This window comes from Juglans microcarpa x Juglans regia, chromosome 5S (assembly GCF_004785595.1).
Source record: "Juglans microcarpa x Juglans regia isolate MS1-56 chromosome 5S, Jm3101_v1.0, whole genome shotgun sequence".
Lineage (NCBI taxonomy): Eukaryota > Viridiplantae > Streptophyta > Magnoliopsida > Fagales > Juglandaceae > Juglans > Juglans microcarpa x Juglans regia.
In genome coordinates, this window is record NC_054603.1 from 7,792,765 (window position 1) to 7,811,206 (window position 18,442).

At 32.7% G+C, this 18,442-nt stretch overlaps 2 protein-coding genes and 1 pseudogene across 6 annotated transcripts; all 3 read right to left on the reverse strand.

Moving 5' to 3' along the window:
- Positions 1–654: 654 nt before the first annotated feature.
- LOC121268260 (acyl-CoA--sterol O-acyltransferase 1-like) lies at positions 655–2,166 on the reverse strand. Of its 3 annotated transcripts, none has more exons than XM_041172446.1 (2): positions 1,871–2,166; positions 655–1,702 (listed from the first exon to the last, which is right to left on the reverse strand). In XM_041172446.1, exons 1-2 carry the CDS (start codon positions 1,950–1,952, stop codon positions 798–800), a joined length of 987 nt encoding a protein of 328 aa, XP_041028380.1. In that variant the 5' UTR covers positions 1,953–2,166; the 3' UTR covers positions 655–797. The 3 variants fall into 3 exon arrangements, with proteins under 3 accessions (XP_041028380.1, XP_041028379.1, XP_041028378.1); XM_041172445.1 differs by having other exon boundaries at positions 655–1,351; positions 1,439–2,164; XM_041172444.1 differs by having other exon boundaries at positions 655–2,158.
- A 4,647-nt stretch (positions 2,167–6,813) lies between these two features.
- On the reverse strand, positions 6,814–11,759 carry LOC121268242 (U4/U6.U5 tri-snRNP-associated protein 2-like). Of its 3 annotated transcripts, none has more exons than XM_041172417.1 (10): positions 11,640–11,759; positions 10,846–11,246; positions 10,080–10,324; positions 9,783–9,867; positions 9,493–9,678; positions 9,249–9,413; positions 8,939–9,157; positions 7,668–7,839; positions 7,416–7,587; positions 6,814–7,325 (listed from the first exon to the last, which is right to left on the reverse strand). In XM_041172417.1, the coding sequence occupies exons 2-10, from the start codon at positions 11,197–11,199 to the stop codon at positions 7,232–7,234; spliced, it is 1,692 nt and encodes a 563-aa protein (XP_041028351.1). In that variant the 5' UTR covers positions 11,200–11,246; positions 11,640–11,759; the 3' UTR covers positions 6,814–7,231. The 3 variants fall into 3 exon arrangements, with proteins under 3 accessions (XP_041028351.1, XP_041028350.1, XP_041028352.1); XM_041172416.1 differs by having other exon boundaries at positions 11,595–11,750; XM_041172418.1 differs by lacking the exon at positions 11,640–11,759 and adding an exon at positions 11,460–11,557.
- A 2,866-nt stretch (positions 11,760–14,625) lies between these two features.
- On the reverse strand, positions 14,626–16,725 carry LOC121268282 (annotated as a pseudogene).
- Positions 16,726–18,442: the final 1,717 nt, after the last annotated feature.

The window sequence follows — 18,442 nt, forward strand, 5'->3', positions numbered from 1 at the left end:
TATTTTAGTACAAATTAATTTATTACTATTTACAGATCATCTTAACTCATTATCCAAACTAACCCGATAGAAACTTTTCTTGTTTGACACCTCTCGTTACATTATCAACACCTTCATGATCGAAATTATCACTCATTTTCTTGCACTAATTCCAAAAGAAAACCCCAATGTTGGTTGATTATTATTATTATATGAAAAATTATAAATCGAAATTGATAATACATTTAATAAAGCTCCTGTATAACAAAATTTAATTTAGAAGACAAATTTTAAAATTTAAATCTTACACATTAAATTTTATCATTTAAGTGATGTGAATGATATGTTTTACAAAAAATATAATAACTCTCATTAAAGACAAACCTCAGAAATGCTAATATTGAGGGTATAATGATGGTCACAGCAATAGCAAATAGCTAACGAAATACGACACTTCTTTTTTAACCTTCCAGTTATACAATCATCGTGCATTTCACATTTGATATTATTATTTTTTAATATTATTATTATTTTAAAATTTAAAAAGATTAAATTATTTATTATATTTTATATAAACATTTAAAAAAATTATAATAATTAAATAAATTAAAATAAGACGATAAAACTTTCACCATTTAAAAAGAGCAAATCACGCATTGATTAGAAGAGGTCATATGTAGAAGACTGTTGAAATTCTCCACTAATAAATGAGTGTACAAAATTCCTCGATCGAATTATGCCGTTCGATGCAATTAAGTTCTAATTTTAAACCGTCCGATGAACTGACTTATGAGAGTATGTCCGAGACCTACATTAGTTTACAGGGTTGATGACGTATTGAGAGCCGTCCAAGTTAGACCATGAAAAGCATTCTTAAAAAACGCGCCTGCAGCCGCGTACTCCTCAAACGCCCTAACATCAGCCTTACACCGGAGGAGCTGGGGGAAGAACAGCCAGAATCCGGTTACCATAACGAATCCGATGGTCAGGGGCCGTGCTATCATCGTCGGTAACCTGAACCTTCCAGCGATAGCCTTCTTCAAAGCGATCTCGACCATCAGACACACCCCGTGGAGGAGGAAGAATCCCGTGATCTCCCAGGTGGGCCACACACGGCCCAGGTAGTAGAAAATCAGCTCGTGCATGAGCGCCGATATGACAAAGGTACCGAGTACGGCCGGTAGTGATGCCCACCTGCGGTTTCCCATCACGCGAGTCGCGACGTGGAGGACGGGTTCGTATACAGTCGGTCGTAGGATGCCGGTGACCATGATGTTCCATCGCCTGCCCCAGAAGTCCTGCAACGAGGTAGACAGGTACGGCTCGTCGAACTGTGGCTCGAGCTCGAGACCCAGGAGGGTTCGAGCCAGTGCTGCGAACATGGCCAGGATGATTTCGAGGCAGAAATATATGTGAAAGCAATATAGAATGAGTAAGACGGTTGGATGAATATGCTCACTGTAGTCATAGACTCGAACCAACATTGCCAATAACAGACCCTTTGTTGCGTAGTTCAGAGGCGATTTCTGTCCCATTTTAGGCTTTTCAGGAACTGGGTTTTCTTTTGTTTTGCCATTGGAATGTGATTTTCGATCCGGACTATGAGTACCATTTTGGCCATTTGATTGCGATTTAGGAGCAGGGTTTTGTCGGACCTTAATGGGCAAACAAGCAATCGCAACGAAGCGCCTAAGAGAGATTGAAGTGTTGGAGGATAAAGGTCCTTTACCAAAAGCAAAGAGCAAAAGCTTAAAGTTGGCAAGCCAAGCAACAAAGAAAGCAGTGATGCCTCCCAGGTGAATGGAGGAGATGTTAAGAGGAAGGACAAGAAAGAGGCAAACGATGGGGAGCAAACCAAAGAGTCTTGGAAATCCTCTGGGAACAAACTTACCTATGGCATAGCAGTAGCACAGAGATACGAAGACTGAAAGCCATGCCTTGGTGAAGTTCTTCATCTCCTCGGCGCCCTCCATTTTCGCTCTGATAATCTAGCTAGCTTTACGGAAGGTACTGATCTTATTGGCAAAGAGAGTAGGAAGAGAGGCTTCGGAACCACAAATTTAGACAAGGAAGAAAGTATATATATGTGAGAGGCAGCACTCACCAGGTAGAGAGGTTCGCCTGATCTACCACGTCTCCTTGGCTCAGAAAAGTGAGAGAGAACGGCGTTTATTTTGATTTCGGAACTCAAAGTCCCAAAGTCTTACGGGGCTGTGGGTCACGTGATTTTCACACGTGATGCTCCAGAAACAGTACTGTTCATGATACTGTTTCATATTCCGCAGCTGACTCTCCGTAAATTTTTCTGCACTAGTTTTATAATTTCAAAAATATTTTAAGTATGAAGCAAAGAAATTTTATTAAATATAAATTTATAAATTAACGTACTTGATAAGTTAAATTTTAAAATTATTTTTATTATAAAATTGATACAATGTGTCGTATAGATTTATTTTTATATGATATTCTTTATAATTATATCAATTCTCTAATAATTTATATGCAGTCTTGCAAAGCCTCATACGTTACCGTTAATTAATTTATAATAGAGTGACTTGTTCAAAATTTGTTCAGATTTTGTCGTTGCAGTGTTATTTTCTTAAAAAAAAAAAAAAAAAAATTATGAAAGGATGTCTCACCAAATCCAGAATCTACATATAGATATAAAATGAGCATGTTCCTGTCTTATTTTCATTTTATCTTTATAAATGCAATACTTTTTTGTTACTTTTAGATGTCATATTTTGAAGAAATAAATAAATTTAAAAATTGAAAGAAAATAAATCTTAATCGTTATGAGATAAAAATAAAATAATGATGTAGTAAGTAAAACTTTCTTTTCTAGTAATAATAGTGAAATAATTTGAGTAGAGATGTTTTATTGAATTTTGAAAAAATATTTTATAAAAGTTGAATAAAAATATTATAAAGTTAAAAAATTGTTTAAACCTTCAATATTATTATTTTTTAAAAAAAATTGTAAAAGTTATATTGATTTTTGTATTTTGTTTTGAAATTTGTGAAAATTACATTGATTTTTATGTTTGAATAATGATTAAATAATAACTAGATGAAAATGTTGAAAATTTAAAATTAAAAAATATTTTATGTTTAAGTCATGTTTAGAAATAAAATTACGATAAGTTTTGAAAACTCTTGTAGTGTCCAAACATGCCTAATTTTCTAAGTTAATAAATGAATTTGTTTTGAAAGCCCAACATCACATTCCATATTAAACTTTAAAACATAAAAGATTAGATGATAAATCGATGATTATTAATTAAAAAAAATGATATTTTTAGTTCTAAAATATTCAAATTTTGCATACTTTTATTTAAAAAATAGATAAATCATTTGTTTTAAAATAAGTACACGAAAAATTGTACACTTAAGAACTGCATCTAGAATTAATCTATTAATTAATGACTAAGGACAAGTGCTTAATAAAGAAATTATATTAAGAAACATTCTATGGAACGGCCACGTTTGCTTAATGCTTTAAGCACCGAGGTACGAGGTGCACCTGACGTGGTCCTTACCATGTATGGTTTGAACTTTGAAGTCAAAAGTCAAAACTATTTTTGGAGATCCCTAAGGGTATTTTTTAAAGAAAGAAAAAGTTTTGAAAATTATTTTAAAAGAAAAATTGGGAGAGCTTGCATAAAAATCTCCCAACAAAAATATTTTTAAATATTAATGATATCCATATAATACGTTTTATAATATATTTTATAATATATGTTATAAAATAGAAAAATAATATGTACAAATCTCAAATAGACAAATCACTATCAAGCTTTTATAAAAAAGTAGATCTCATCTCGAAAAAGTATAAAAATAATTATTTTTTATTAGTGAGATCTATTTTTTTTTAAATAATTTGCATGACTTATTTATTTTAAACTTATACCTAATATTACTCTGTAAAATAAGAATATTTTTATAAAATTATATTATTTTTATAACAAGTTTTACAAAAATATTTCTAAAATAATGTCGCGCAAGTGTTGTGAAAAAGTAACTATGTTTATCATTTTGCACCTCCTTTCCATTTTCCTCTCTCACAGACAGAAAGAAGCAAGCTTGCGAAAAAAAAAAAAGAATTGCACGAAGATCAGTACGAAATAGTGGGTTAATTTTATTTAAAATTATTTTATTTAAAAAAGAAAAGAAAAAAAATAGAAACATTGAAAAAATAGAAAAGAAAAAAAAAAACGTGCGCCGCGGGGACATTGCATTTGGGCCTTTCTGCAGCAAGACGTACTCTTATATTAATAGAGTTCCTCGAATTCATCATTCCGCATCATATATTTTATATATTTTAAAATTATTTATTTATTTTATTTTATTTTTTTAAATTAATTAAATTATTTTATGTATAAAAAATATTATATAAAAGTCTCATACTCTACACACCACTTTATATATTTTATGAAATATGAAGATAAATGAATAAAATTATATATTTTTAAATAATGTGTAAGAATATGAAACTTATATCTAAATTTTTTATTTATTTATTATCTATACATTACATATTTATTATATATAAAAAAATTAAAAAATATATAATATATGGTATATGAAAATGATAAATAAAATTATTCATGTTAATAACTAACGACAAAGGAGTCTCTTTCCTACAGGTCTAAGTCAATGCATGTTTTAAGCCTCCCCTCTGTTTGAATCTGTCATGGAAATTGGAATTGGTAGACAGTTGTTACCAACGTTCTCCGGTGAAGGCAATTCCAGGATTTGACTTTCAATGGCCCTTCATTCCGCCCATTGCTTAGGTCTCCGTGTCAAATACTCCAATCTTACTAACTCCAAAGTCAAAGTTCCTTTCTTTTCTTACTGATTTATACAGTTTTCCTATTAGGACGATGGCGTGGTTATAGGTAGGAGTGAGTTTCTAGAGAATACACATTGCTTGTATGCAATTCAATTTTATAAACGGATAGAATGTGATCTTGTTTACGGCAAAAAATTAGATAGTTAATATTTTCTGACTATCACTTGATCATGGTCTGAAATCTAAATTAGAGGATAGATCTCTTGAAAAATTATCAGGTATTCTAAATATATAGATGGCGTGGTATTTTTATAGGCCATGTACTAAAATAGCTTATATATATATATCAATTTTAATTGACATAACATTTTATGATAAGATGAGAGTATTACGTATCGGATACTCTACTTTGAGATAAACTAATAATTACTTGTTATTTTAAAATGAGTAATGATATTCTCAACGAATTACAACCTTAGTGAATGTCTTGATTCCTTGTGGACAAAATGTATGAAACTCTAATCTTCCAAACTACCGTATTCCCAACTTATAAAATGTTGTAAATGTAGTTAAAATGTGCCTCCACTAACTGCATTGATTGATAATTATTCCTGATAGTCGATAAGACGCAATTTGCACATTAATATGACCGATGATATTGGGAAAAAAAACACTTTATATCAACTACCGTTTGGCATGAGTCAAACCACACCTTACGTGGCATGAGCCAAACCACTCATCCCAAGCCTCCGAAGTTGAAATACTATCAGGTTATGAGAGAGACCTAATGAGAGAGAGACCTGATAAGAGAGACCTAATGAGAGAGAGAGACCTGAGGAGTGAGAGAATTGATGAGAGAGAGATCCGAACTGATGAGAGAGAGAGAGGAAGGAGAGAGAGAGCTTGATGAGAGAGAACATTTAAAAGAAATAAAAAAAAATGCATTCAAAGAATGGAAAAAAAAATATATGTGCTATAGATTAGTCGTAAACAGTGATTGATCCGTAGTATAGCTCTATTGGGAATGGTATCATTGGTGTTGATATCGCATTTTAAAATGACGAATATTCTCAACGTGAGAGATCAGCTCGACTCCTTGATGTTGAACGCGAGGCATACTTTGATTCAACGTTGGTGGCGCTATCTAGAGGACACAAGGGCACTCATATTATCATGCAAAAAATAAATAAAACCTACTCAAATTATCAATTAGTTCCGTTCGTTTTGATACAGAAATAGTTTTATATCATCTCATTATTACATTTTTTTCTAAATTCATACACAAAATATAATAAATAATTCAACTTTTTCAAACTTCAAAATAATAATATTAAAAAATAATATTCTAATAATATTTTATTCAATTTTAGGTAGTGAGGTATTCTGAGGTATTCTGTAAATAATAGTGAACAAGTAATGAAAAAGAAGTGAATAATAGTAAAAAAGTAATGAATAGTAGTGAAACAGTAATGAAAAAGTAGTGAATAGTAATGAATGTAAGTAAAAAATAATAATAAAATAATAAATAGTAATGAATATCTTGACACCCACTGAGGCATTATCTTAGATGAACAATCACTATCCATTTTAAGATATATGGGAGTATCCATTTTAAAATATATGAGAATATCTTAAAACCATCTCATTTCATTTCATTATCGACTCTCTAAAACTGTAAAAAAGAAATTATAATCTACCCCATCCATAAAAATAATTTTGACATAAATATTCTTAATACAATTAAAAATAAAAATAAAAAACCAACAAATATGAAAAAAATTAATATTTTTAAAATAGTTAAAAAAATAAAAGAAAAACATAAAAAAATGAATTGTTTTTTTAATTTAAAAAATAATAATAATTTCAAATATATATATATTTAAAGTAACTTTTTTATTTTGATTTTAATTATGATATTTTGTCTTAGAAATTCTATGATTCATTTTGTCCTTTGTGAGAAGGATATATATTGCAATTTTTTTTTTCTTTTGGGGAGGTAACTGCCAAAACTCATAGTTTAGAGAGGATGAATGCAAATTGAGTGGTACTGTGACAAAGGTTTGTGAATTTTTTCAAAAAAAACATCTTCAATTTCTCAAGGACATTTGAACAAAAATCATAGCCAGACAATATCGTAATCATCAATACAGACTGTCAAAAATTCTGATACTACAAAAGATTTTACCTACAGAATTCTTTCATGACAATGTAAGGACGGTTTTACAGCCAAAACTACCAAATGGATTGGTGCTTTAGATAATCTCAGGAGACACAAAGATGATGGCCTCAATTTTCATAGAACCAATCGGCTTTTTCTTGTGTCCGGCAGCTTCCTCCATATATCGACATATCACCCTCTCCAAAAGGTTAATGCTCTTTCTATCATCACATTTCACCATCCATTGGAAACAAATTACACTGCGTTTGCTTAAACATCATAAACAACCAATAATCACTACATTAGTGCTGCTGCTCATAAATCTGCATATACGTCTCAGAGAGTGCAACCATTTGAGGAAGTGTTTCTGAAACATGCAGATCCTGCATCTCATACCTGAAAATATTGATCGTCATCAGTGTCGGTTACAATATTTGTTACATTTTCAGACAAAAATGTATGAAAATATAAGAAATTCGGAGTTACCATAGTTCTTCTGACTTCCGCTGCACAAATACCCTGTAGAACCCTTCATCCGGTTTACCATCATGAACAATATTGGCAATCAAATCATACTTTGAACGTAGTTTCTCATTCTCTTTAGGTGTTGGCAAGGGAATGTAATCCTTCAACTCCAGATTCTTCACAGGAAAGTTGACTGCGATAAGCAAGAACATCATTAGCACAAGGCAAATGAGCTGGCAAATTCCACATTATGATATATTAATGAAAGCTTACCTAATGTAGGGTTCTTTTCCACAAAAAAGTTGTTCTTTGTAAATCGACGCATGTGGAGAATTACATACTGGGGTAATCTGGTGACACGATATCTCATCCTTGCTATCCGAGGACGGACAACCTCAGTGACTGTTTCACCATCAAACTTCTTCAGGATGTTGAAGAGCGGAACCTATAATAAAATCAGATGCAAAATTTGATCCACAAGAAACAGTACTAAGAAAATAAAGAGAAACCCACAAAAATCCTTTTGTACTAGTATCTTTGAAGTTCATTTCCCTAAAATACAGTACAAAGTAGGCCACTTTGATCCTGCAAATAATATTCATTAAACAATGATGCAGATGTTTGGTGTTGCAGTCAAAACTTTTCTAAATCTATTTTTCTCATTGGCAAGTAGTACACGCATCCGATTGATCTTGAATCCACGAATTCACCTTCCACCCTGTTCTTGAGGGAGGAGGAAGCACCATTTGAGCCAAATCTCATTGGTGGTAATGCGTTTTTTTTCTTGATAAGTAATAAAAGATTTTATTCCCAAGAAATAGGCATAAGCTTGTACACGGGATGTATACAAAGGAAATACCTACTACTTTCCAAAAACGAAAGGAAAACTAAAACTGATCCCGGAAATTATCTTCCATTACAAAAGCTTTAGCCCACAAACTCAAAGTACTAAAGATAAAATCCCCAAGTTCTCCCAATGAATGCATTGTTGCGTGTGATCCTTTACTTTTTAAATAAATAAGGCCACACCAATTTCAAACAATTTTTGGTTCCGTATGCAAGTTGTTTGAATTTATAAAACAAAAAAATTTAAAACTTACATACAGAACCAAAGTGGTGTAGAATGAAGCATACGTAGATCAAAGAAAAGACACAAGTTAACAACTCTCCCACCTTTCAGTTTCATGTTAATTTTTTGAGAACCAAACAGAGCCTTAAAGGATTCACCAATTCCAAGTCACTTTAGAGAACTATCATTGGCTCTTTATCTTTGACACACTACTAAAATGGCTCTGAATGTTGCCTATGTATGTTGAGACATAAAACAAGCATACTAACCCCTCTTTCCATGTCACCCTTGTCATCTCACTTTTCTAATTACTAAAGAACTGTGTTAAAAGAATTCACAACCCTTAGTTGATTCGAATCAAACCTTATAGTGGGAAAAAAACTTCAAAAAGAAAAACAAAAAAATCTTCCAAGGACGGCAGCAAATATATATCCCATTTATTTGGAAACAAGGTAATAATGAAATAAAAAACTACCTGGGGTATTATGTTTTTCTCCATGACATCTTGGAAAAGAGGAGGTGGGGGCAAATCTAGTCCAAGCATTAAAAATGGCATTCTGGAAGTTTCAGTCACAGCTGCTTCAAGTTCAGTTCCGCCACCTGTGTGTTTGGAAACAGCATTCTGATCATTACCGTATTCTTTCTTCTCGGTAAGAGCTTTGTTATGAATCTCTTTGACAACCTCCAATTCACCCTATCAAGTATACAGTAGATTTAAGATAAGCACCAGCGAATACCCAGCTACAAACAAATGACGTGAACAAGAAAAGGACGACATAAACAACCTGAAAGCAATCATAGATAATGCTTCTATTTTTCTTCGTTTTAAGATCGGAATGAAGCGTGTTAAGAAGCCATGACATGAATTCGACTGGGTCTGACTGCGCACCTATCCGAAACCGTTTTTTACTTGCTTTCATAACTGCCTGCAGAAACTCATGTGGGCTCACCTGAAAACATTAAAAATTATTAATACGAATTTCATGTTTTGGAACCATTAATTCGAAGTGACAATCAGTGGAATCAAACCTGTCCTTTAAAGTTTCGTGAGTGCCAAATCTTTCGTGTGAGTTCTCCAAATCGATGAACAAGTAGAGATTTACTGTGCTTATAATTTTCGGGGATAAGAAAAAAATTCCGTAAAGGAGTAACTCTCATCAAAGATTGTATTATGACATTCACAAAATCTGTCTCCTTAATGTTGTTAAGACCCACCTGCAATTTATCACAGGCATTATTATCACTTTTCAGTTAACATCTTATGACATCTCTAACAGTAAAACAGAGATGCAATTTTGCATATTGCCAAAGATAGGTACCATTCCTGGGAGGTAATCAGAGCCATCAAGTGCCCTAGACCATTGTTTGTTCTTGTCAAGTTGTTCAACTATTTCTTTAGTAAACCTGCATATAAGGTAGCCAGAAAACAGCAGAAGAATAAAACTAAGTGCTTAAAAGTACCTAATTCAGTAAACTGAAATTTTCAATTAGAACATAGGTAAAATATGGGCAATTGCATGCGATGAAAAACCCTAACTCTTAAATATAACATAACAATAATATATGGAAATAGAGAAGGAATAAAGTCAAAGCACATAAACAAACCATAAGCACACCTTGGACTCAAGACATGCCGAATGTCATCCAATGAGGGGTCGTCAATTTCATATCCATCGGGAAGGCAATAAACCTGCTCAGTTCGAAGATTGATATAAACATGATGGCCTGCTTCAAGGCTGTGAGTGTATGCATGAGACTTTTTCCCTCTTCCTTGATAGTACTTTCCACAGACCAAACATGCATACACATTCAAATTTGACAGGGAAACAGAGCAGAACTTTTCAAAATCAAAATCCAAAACCTGCAAAACAGAGAAGACCGACCACAAACAAAAGTTAAAAAAAAGGACTACTATCTAATTGAGAAACAATACACACAAGGACTGGGAATGCATTTACATAGATGTATGCCAATAGTTAGAATAGATATACTAGAAATTTGACACACGAAGGAAAATAATTCTCAAAATCAAGACACAACCTGAAAAACATTTAAAAACAACAAAAGCAAGACACTTAGTGGTTTGGATTTAGACATGAGTTGAGATAATTTGTGAATAGTAGAATAAAAGTTGAATTGTTTATTATATTTTGTGTGGGAATTTGAAAAAGTTATTTTGGGATTTGAAAAAGTTGAATTATTTATTATATTTTGTGTGAGAATTTGAGAAAGTTGTAATAATGAGATGAAATGAGTTGAGGTGGGTTTTGAATGCAAACGAGGTTTTAGTATTGAGTAAAGTAACAGACACATACATAGGCAAGCAACATAGAAATTCCCCCATAGTGCTGTTAAATTGTTTAGAATCCAAAACTAGCATACCTGACGATTAACAGTGTCAAGATATGGACAGTCCCTACGGCGCTCAACCTCACGGCTTCGCTTTCCTTGACTGTATCCTTGCTCATGTTCATCCTCGTCGTCCTCGTCCTCCTGTTGATCACCTCCATTTCCATTTTGCTCAACCCTTCGATCACTACTTTCCTCAGCCCTTCGCCACTGATTTTCATCCTCCTCATCATCATCGTCATAATTTGCTAGTCCAGCAAGAGGATTCACAATGGGAATAGGAGGCGGGGACGGAGATGACTCCTCTACCACTTTCCGCCTCTTCGATTCTGAATCGAACCCTTCCTCATGATCCACCAAATTATCATTTTCTCTCTTCGGCTTCATTCCTATCAAGGTTCAACCAGCTTATATGAACACTAATTTTCACCAACCTGTACATTTTATAAGGCATTCATTTAATTAATTCAAGTGCATTAAATCTAAAAACAATGATACTAAGAACAAAAAACGCGAACTAAAAATAAAATAAAATAAATAAAAATTGCTAAAGATGAAGAACAAAGCGTTTCCATTTATTAAGCGCAAAACTAACTCCTCCGTTTGGTTGCAAAATAAAACTCGAGAGTTCCCATTCATTTATTTACCCTCAACTTGCTAGGAAACCAAGCTATATTGTTTCAACGTTCTAGGGTTTTCGCGACAGAAAAAGCTGGGGAAAGAGCGCAAGCAAAAGATTTAAATAAAGGATTTAATAACTTAAAGATAATTGATCAACGAACCCGAGAACGATACTTAAAAGCTGAGTGAAGTGAGAAGCTCAGCTCCTTTTGATTTCTCCGAAAGTCGGTCACCGGTAGCTCGGAACGAGTCGTGAGGGCCGCTCGTCGAGAACGCTCTGCTAAGATCGGTCTTTGACAGATCGAGCCTGTGGATAGCACCCCCGATGGGAAAGCTAGCTAGTCATGGGCTTCAACTCAGGGCAGTCTACGGGCTTGGAGAAGTACACAAGTATGGCCCGTTTTCTTTTTCGTTTTTTTGTTCTCACCACGGGCTCGTTTGGATATTAAGACGTGGTTTGGTTATACAAATCAAACTATCTCATCTCATATAATTATTACAATTTTTAAAATTTTTATATAAGATATAATAAATAATTCAATATTTTAAAATTTTAAAATAAAAATTATATTAAAAAATATATTCTAACAATATTTTATTTAACTTTTAACTTTTATCTCATCTTATTTTATCTCATTTGTCTAACTAAATGAGACCTTAATATCTTTGAATACCTGTGAATATTAGTTAAATAGTTTATAAAAAGTAATGAATGGTAATAAATAAATTGTGAATAATAATAAAATAATTTGAGAATATTTAAGAACAATTGTATTCCCAAAGAAGCTCTATATCAATATCAATTTGGCTTTATGTGATTTATTGGATCTATTTGACGACAAAAGTAATTTTACAATCTGGTGTATCACATTAAATCACATCACTTTATGAATTTACTTTTATCTAATTTCTTTGTGTCTAAAATATTTCTCTTTTAAGATATAGATATACGTTATTTTATAAACTACATAAATACGTGTCCTTAATAGTGCTTTATTAAGAGATAATTAACCTTTGAATAAGGTCTTAGGACATGTTTGAACACTTGGAGTATCTCAATATTTTATGAATTGTAAAGAAATTGTTTGCATGAGGATATTTTATTCGATTTTGGAAAAATAGATAAAACAATTGAACGAAAATATTATAAAATTAACAAATTGTTTAAATATTATTTTTGTTTTAAGTTTGTAAAAATTGTATTAGTTTTATGTTTCGTTTTGAAATTTATAAAAGTTATATTGATTTTTGTGTTTGAATAATGATTAGGTAATGATTATATGAAAAAATTAAAAATTAAAGGGTATTTTGTGTTTGAGTGATGTTTGTGAATGAAATTATAATAAGTTCTAAGAATTTTGAAAATTTTTGTAGTGTCCAAAGATGTCCATAATGTAACATGTAAATTTAAGTGAAAATATGTGATTGAATAGAATTATAAAATTGTAAGGGAGGTTTTTCCCTATCCCATAGAATGTCATAGGCCAGCTATTGAGGGGAGACTCACTAAAAAATAAAGTTTGAGAGAATGAGAGAAGGAGAGAGGAGAAAAAGGGACTAAGGCAGGTGGTGTCAGGAGGCATGAGAAAACAATGTCAGCATAGGAAAAAAGGAGAAGTAACGTAAAGTAAGTTGTAAGGTGTCAGGAGAGAAAAATGAAGGAAGTGACTTAAAGCAAGTGGGGGGCAGACGATAAAAGGCAAGGGAAACCTACGGACTTTTGATCTGACCTCTGGGACTCTTGGATTTTTGAGATCTCCCACTCTCTTTTTGGGGCGATTTCGACTTCTTCGGACTTGGGGACTTCTTCTTCGTCTAGAGAGAATTGATTCTCTAGTAAATAGCTATACAACTTCCATTGTACAGTGAGAAATGAAATGATATGATAGACTGTAAACTAGCTTATTATAGTGGAATCTCCTCTCCCCAAACTTTCGTGGACGTAGGTCTAGTGCCGAATCACATAAAATCTGTGTTCATCTCTTTATTTTTTACATTTAAATATTGTTCATTACCATTGACGTAAGAACCGACGCCGTACAGCCGTACCGGACCACTTCCAATGACTGACACACAGCACCAATCGAGGCCCAACTCTGAAGACCCGAGTTGCCGAGACCTGGCCCAATAGCATGCAAAATACAACATCAACAATAATATCACATTGATTAATTCGTTTATAGCATGGATAAATAGTCCATGTTGAGAGGAATTAAATATGAGAAAATAGGATGGAAATTAGTATGATAAAATATAGTAATATGATAAGGTTGTCAAAATGAACAAACAACATGTTTAATAAAAAAAATATTTATAATTCAAAAAAAAAAATAAATAAATATTTTTTTTCCTTTTGATATGATAATCAAAGTTTGGATCGCAATTTTTTTTAACAAAATATCAATTCGCCTTTGAGTTTGTATTGGAATTTTGCTAGATTCTTCATTCTTAGATATATACCCACCAACAGAATTCCTATCATTTAAAACAATTACCATTCCAAAATGAAAAGTCACATGTGAGATGATGAAGGATGAGAAAACCAAAATAAGAGAAAGAAAACATGCAAAGAAGCTAAGAACGGAACAAGGCAACCCCATAATGATAAGAACAGGACATAGAAGAAGTTAATATGCTTCGGTGAACTTAAGTCACGAGAAGTGTTTAAGTTCATAAATTTTTTTTATAAAAATAAACTTATAAATTAACGTAGATTTGTATGATCTGATAGATCTAATTTACAATAAAATTAACTTCACAAAATGACGTAACACATCAAACAACATTAATTTGTAAGTTTATTTTTCGTGAAATTGTTTTATACTAAAAGCATTTATTTTCTACATTTGAACTTGAAAAGCCCCCTAAAGGTAATTGTTATTTAACAAGATGAAAGCACGTAAACAAAACTTAACATAAACCCAACTAGTGACGACTCCCCCAAGAATGCTGATAATAATGACAATTGGAGAGAGAGAGAGAGGCCCTCAAAAGCTCAACTTTGTTTAACAATAACCTACAAAAATAACATCAATTTCTTTCACTTTTATCCCCACAAAATCCTCTCTTCATTGTTTAGGTGTTGGTCTTATACAGATTCAAAAATATATTCGATATTGGAAATGAAACATGTCAACACAGACAGCAGATTTCAGCTTAAAAAAAAACACCTCTGAAGGAAGATTTATTAGCTTAAGCTGACTGCCAATCTTTCCAAATATCGAATGTGTAATTGATCTCCAAATAGCACTTATCATCATCAACAAACTGAAAATAGAGAAAAACAAATGGAGGAGGAGGATACGTAAGACAAGTCCAAATTGGAGCCATAACATTCAATTTTCCAACACTTGATGGCCCACAATTTTGAATTTCACGTGTATGATTTATAATGCACAGGAAACCTGACAACAAATTCGATGGATGTACAGGGTTAAGTTCATTTATGAATATGTAGGAGAGGCATTAACTTAGCCTAGCTTTATGTACTTGTCTCTTGCAGTAGAATTTCCTTCAAATTATTTGGCATAATGGAAGTAATTAAACCAAAGGCTAAGGCGACAGAGAAAATTGATTGAACCAACCTTACTTCTAGCTGAGTAGGACCCTCTTGCAAATAGATCGGACAATGTACTCTCTTCATGCATCTCATGTGTGCAAGGCTCTGCCTGAGGACTGAAGGTTCCAATCATCTCTTTTGTGCTGTCCACTGCTTACAAGATTCATGAGACAAAACAAAAATAAAGATGAATCCAAGGTCTGTAAAAGTACTAATTCTTTAGCAGAGAGTTCAAGTATTTGTGTGGTTGAAAGAAAGAATTACCCTTTATTCCAGTTTTTCACACAGTGTTGGTGTATCTGAGACCTGAAAGAATGTTATTGTTGACCTGGAAAGTGAACTTGAGGCTGTAACGGCTTCCTTCTTTCAAAGTGAACCACAAGCCATTGGATTTCCCACTCTCGGGAATTGGAAGAATGATATCAGGTCTACCAGGGACTTTATTGCAAGGTTAAGGATCTTCACTTCCGGCTCTAGAGTTTCTACATCATTCAAAGGATAAAACTTGGCCCTGTTTGGATTCAGAGATGATTTTATCTCATCTTATCTTATCATTACAACTTTTCTAAATTTTCACACAAAATATAACAAACAATTCAATTTTTTCAAATCCCAAACCATTTCTAAAATTATTTTATTCAACTCATCTAAAACTATCTCATCTCATCTCACTATCCAAACCAGCTGTCAAACACTGACAAACACTAATTTAATGATGAGATGAAAGTTTTAGATAGTGAGATGAGAATTTTTGGTTTTAGATGAAAGTTTAAAATATTATTTTTTAATATTATTATTGTTTTAGGATTTCAAAAAGTTGAATTGTTTATTATATTTTGTGTGAGAATTTGAAAAAGTTGTAATGATGAAATGAGAATTTTGTGTCTCATCCGAATTGCCAAAAATTAGACACTGAAGATGAGAGGCAAAAGCTTAAATGCACCTCATTATAAGACTTCACAGATTGGCCATCAAACAGTTGAGATTTAAAGCAAAAGCTAGGAAAATTTGGAAGCAAAATTGTTTCAAAATATATAATTATATTGCCATACAATTAATTCTGGAAAAATTAATCTATCTTTTATTATTTTCCACGCTTCGTTGCTGATCTCTACTTTCCTAGAGCGTATGATTAAGTTATAACTGCAAATTTCAAGCAAAAAAGAAAAAGAAAAAAAAATTGAACCTCACAACAATGAAAGATTCCAAGCTTATATATTTCCCCCATCCATTTTCTCTGCAACCAAACAAAGTTCACAAGTGACAAACAAATTTCGATAAAAAAAAAATGATTACCTCCAACAGAATTGAAGTCTACACTTCCAAAAAGTTGTTCCTTCCATCTCTTCAAGCTCTCATCATCCTGTATAACCACAAAACAAGGCTTACACGAGTTATAATCAATGCTCAAAATGAAAGATTACAAGATTCATGAAAAGCATAAACGCATGCATAAACAAAACCTTATCCTTCTCAAATTGTTCCTTCAGAGTGTATTGAGGACCTAATTCTATCTTCCTTCCTTCCTCATTTTCCTCATCCTCAGTCGCACAAATGGAAACCTCACTCATTTCCCATACCAGCCTTCCTGGTTCAGTACTAGCATTTTCTTCATCCCTGGCGGCTTTTGCTCTTGTCTTTGTTTTTGAAGCTTCGCTGTGTTCCTCACCCTCGTTGCTTTTCTCATCAAAACCCATTGCTTCTGGAACTTGAAACCAACTCAACGGCGAAATACATCAACATCTAGCCCATAAACAATGATAAAAGGAAGAACTGAATGGCGCATGGATCGGACTCACCAAATATAAGAGCAACTAAAAGCAAGCAAAAAAAAAAAAAAAAAAAAAAAAAGCTAAGAGGATAACCTCGAAAGGTAATATAGCAAATATAATCATGAAAACCCACAAAAGGATAACCGAAGACTCAGAGAGAGAGAGAGAGAGAGGGAGGGGTTCAAGCAGAGAAGGAAATGGTCATGTGGTGATTTAAAATTCTGAACCTTCCTAGAGAAAAAGAAAAATAAAAAGAAATGATAGAGAGAGAGGTGGTGTGATTGTGAGGATCACTCCTGCACGAGCTTCCACGGAAACGAGGGGCATGCTTTTTGCTGTTTTGTATTTTATAATTTTCAGAAAGAACATATTGTGCTGTGATTTGCGTCCACGACAGTTGGTTTATTTCACGATTAATTTTATAAAAATAAATTTATAAATAATATGATTTTACATGATACGTTAAATTTATTTTGTAATAAAAATAATTTTATAATTTAACGTGTCATATCAAATCACGTTAAATTATATATTCATTTTATAGAATCTCTTTATTATTTAAATATTTCTCTATTTCAAAATCATTACATTTGAGTCGGGGACACATTTTTGTGCTTTATATTCCTATTAAGTGATACGTGTATTATTGCTAACAGAATGATTAGTACAAATGGTTTTCCTAAGCATAAATGTATGTTTGCTAGTTCTAACTCATGACCTAATATGTCTACCAGATTGAAGAAATTTATGGATCTAATTTATCTCATAAAATCGGTTCAATAAAAGAAGATTGCTCATTCCTTATAAACATGCTCAAGACCTTATCCACATGTAATATGAGATTATTCCTCAACACACCCCCTCACGTGCAGGCCAATATTTTTTTTTTTTGGTCCTTGTCACGGAGTAAGTAGTATGGGCCCCCATTCATTCTATGGCAGACTCTGATACTATGAAGAAATTTATGGGCCTAATTCATCTCATAAAACCGGTTCTACAAGAGATGATTACTTATTCCTTATAAACATGTCCAAAACCTTGTCCACAGGCAATGTGAGATTATTTCTCAACATAAATAAACTCAATTATTCATTTTTAGAATCTATAATTTATTTACCAGCAGAACATTGTGCATATAGTTTCTTTAAATTCCTTTGGTGGAGGAAGGCTTGGCCTAAATGATTAAGTCTCAAGGGATCTTTAAGTTTGAGAGCTTTTACGTTTTAGTTTAGTTTTATTATTTTTAGTTATAACAATTAATGTGATACATTTTAAATAATTTCATAACTCAATTGTAAAGTCGTTTAAGATGTGACATATCAATTAATATAATTTCATGAACCGTTAACACTTTTGAAGGTTCATTTTTTTTTACGTACAAAAGGAATGTATACACGTCCGTGCGCGCACACATCTCCTCTGAAGAAGTTGTTGGGTGGTCTTGGGTCTTTCTCAACTTTAAAAGTTAGCTTAAGAGGTGAGACTTTTCTTCACACTTATAAACTGACCATCAACCCATTCTACAATTGATGTGAGACAACCCCAACAATCCCCCTACACATCGGGCCCTAGGTCGGAACAGTATAACCTGTTTCTTCTACGGACCGTTGGGTTTGAGACTATTAATAAACCTGGGCTCTGATACCAGTACTAGGTAGTCTTAGACCACTCTCAACCT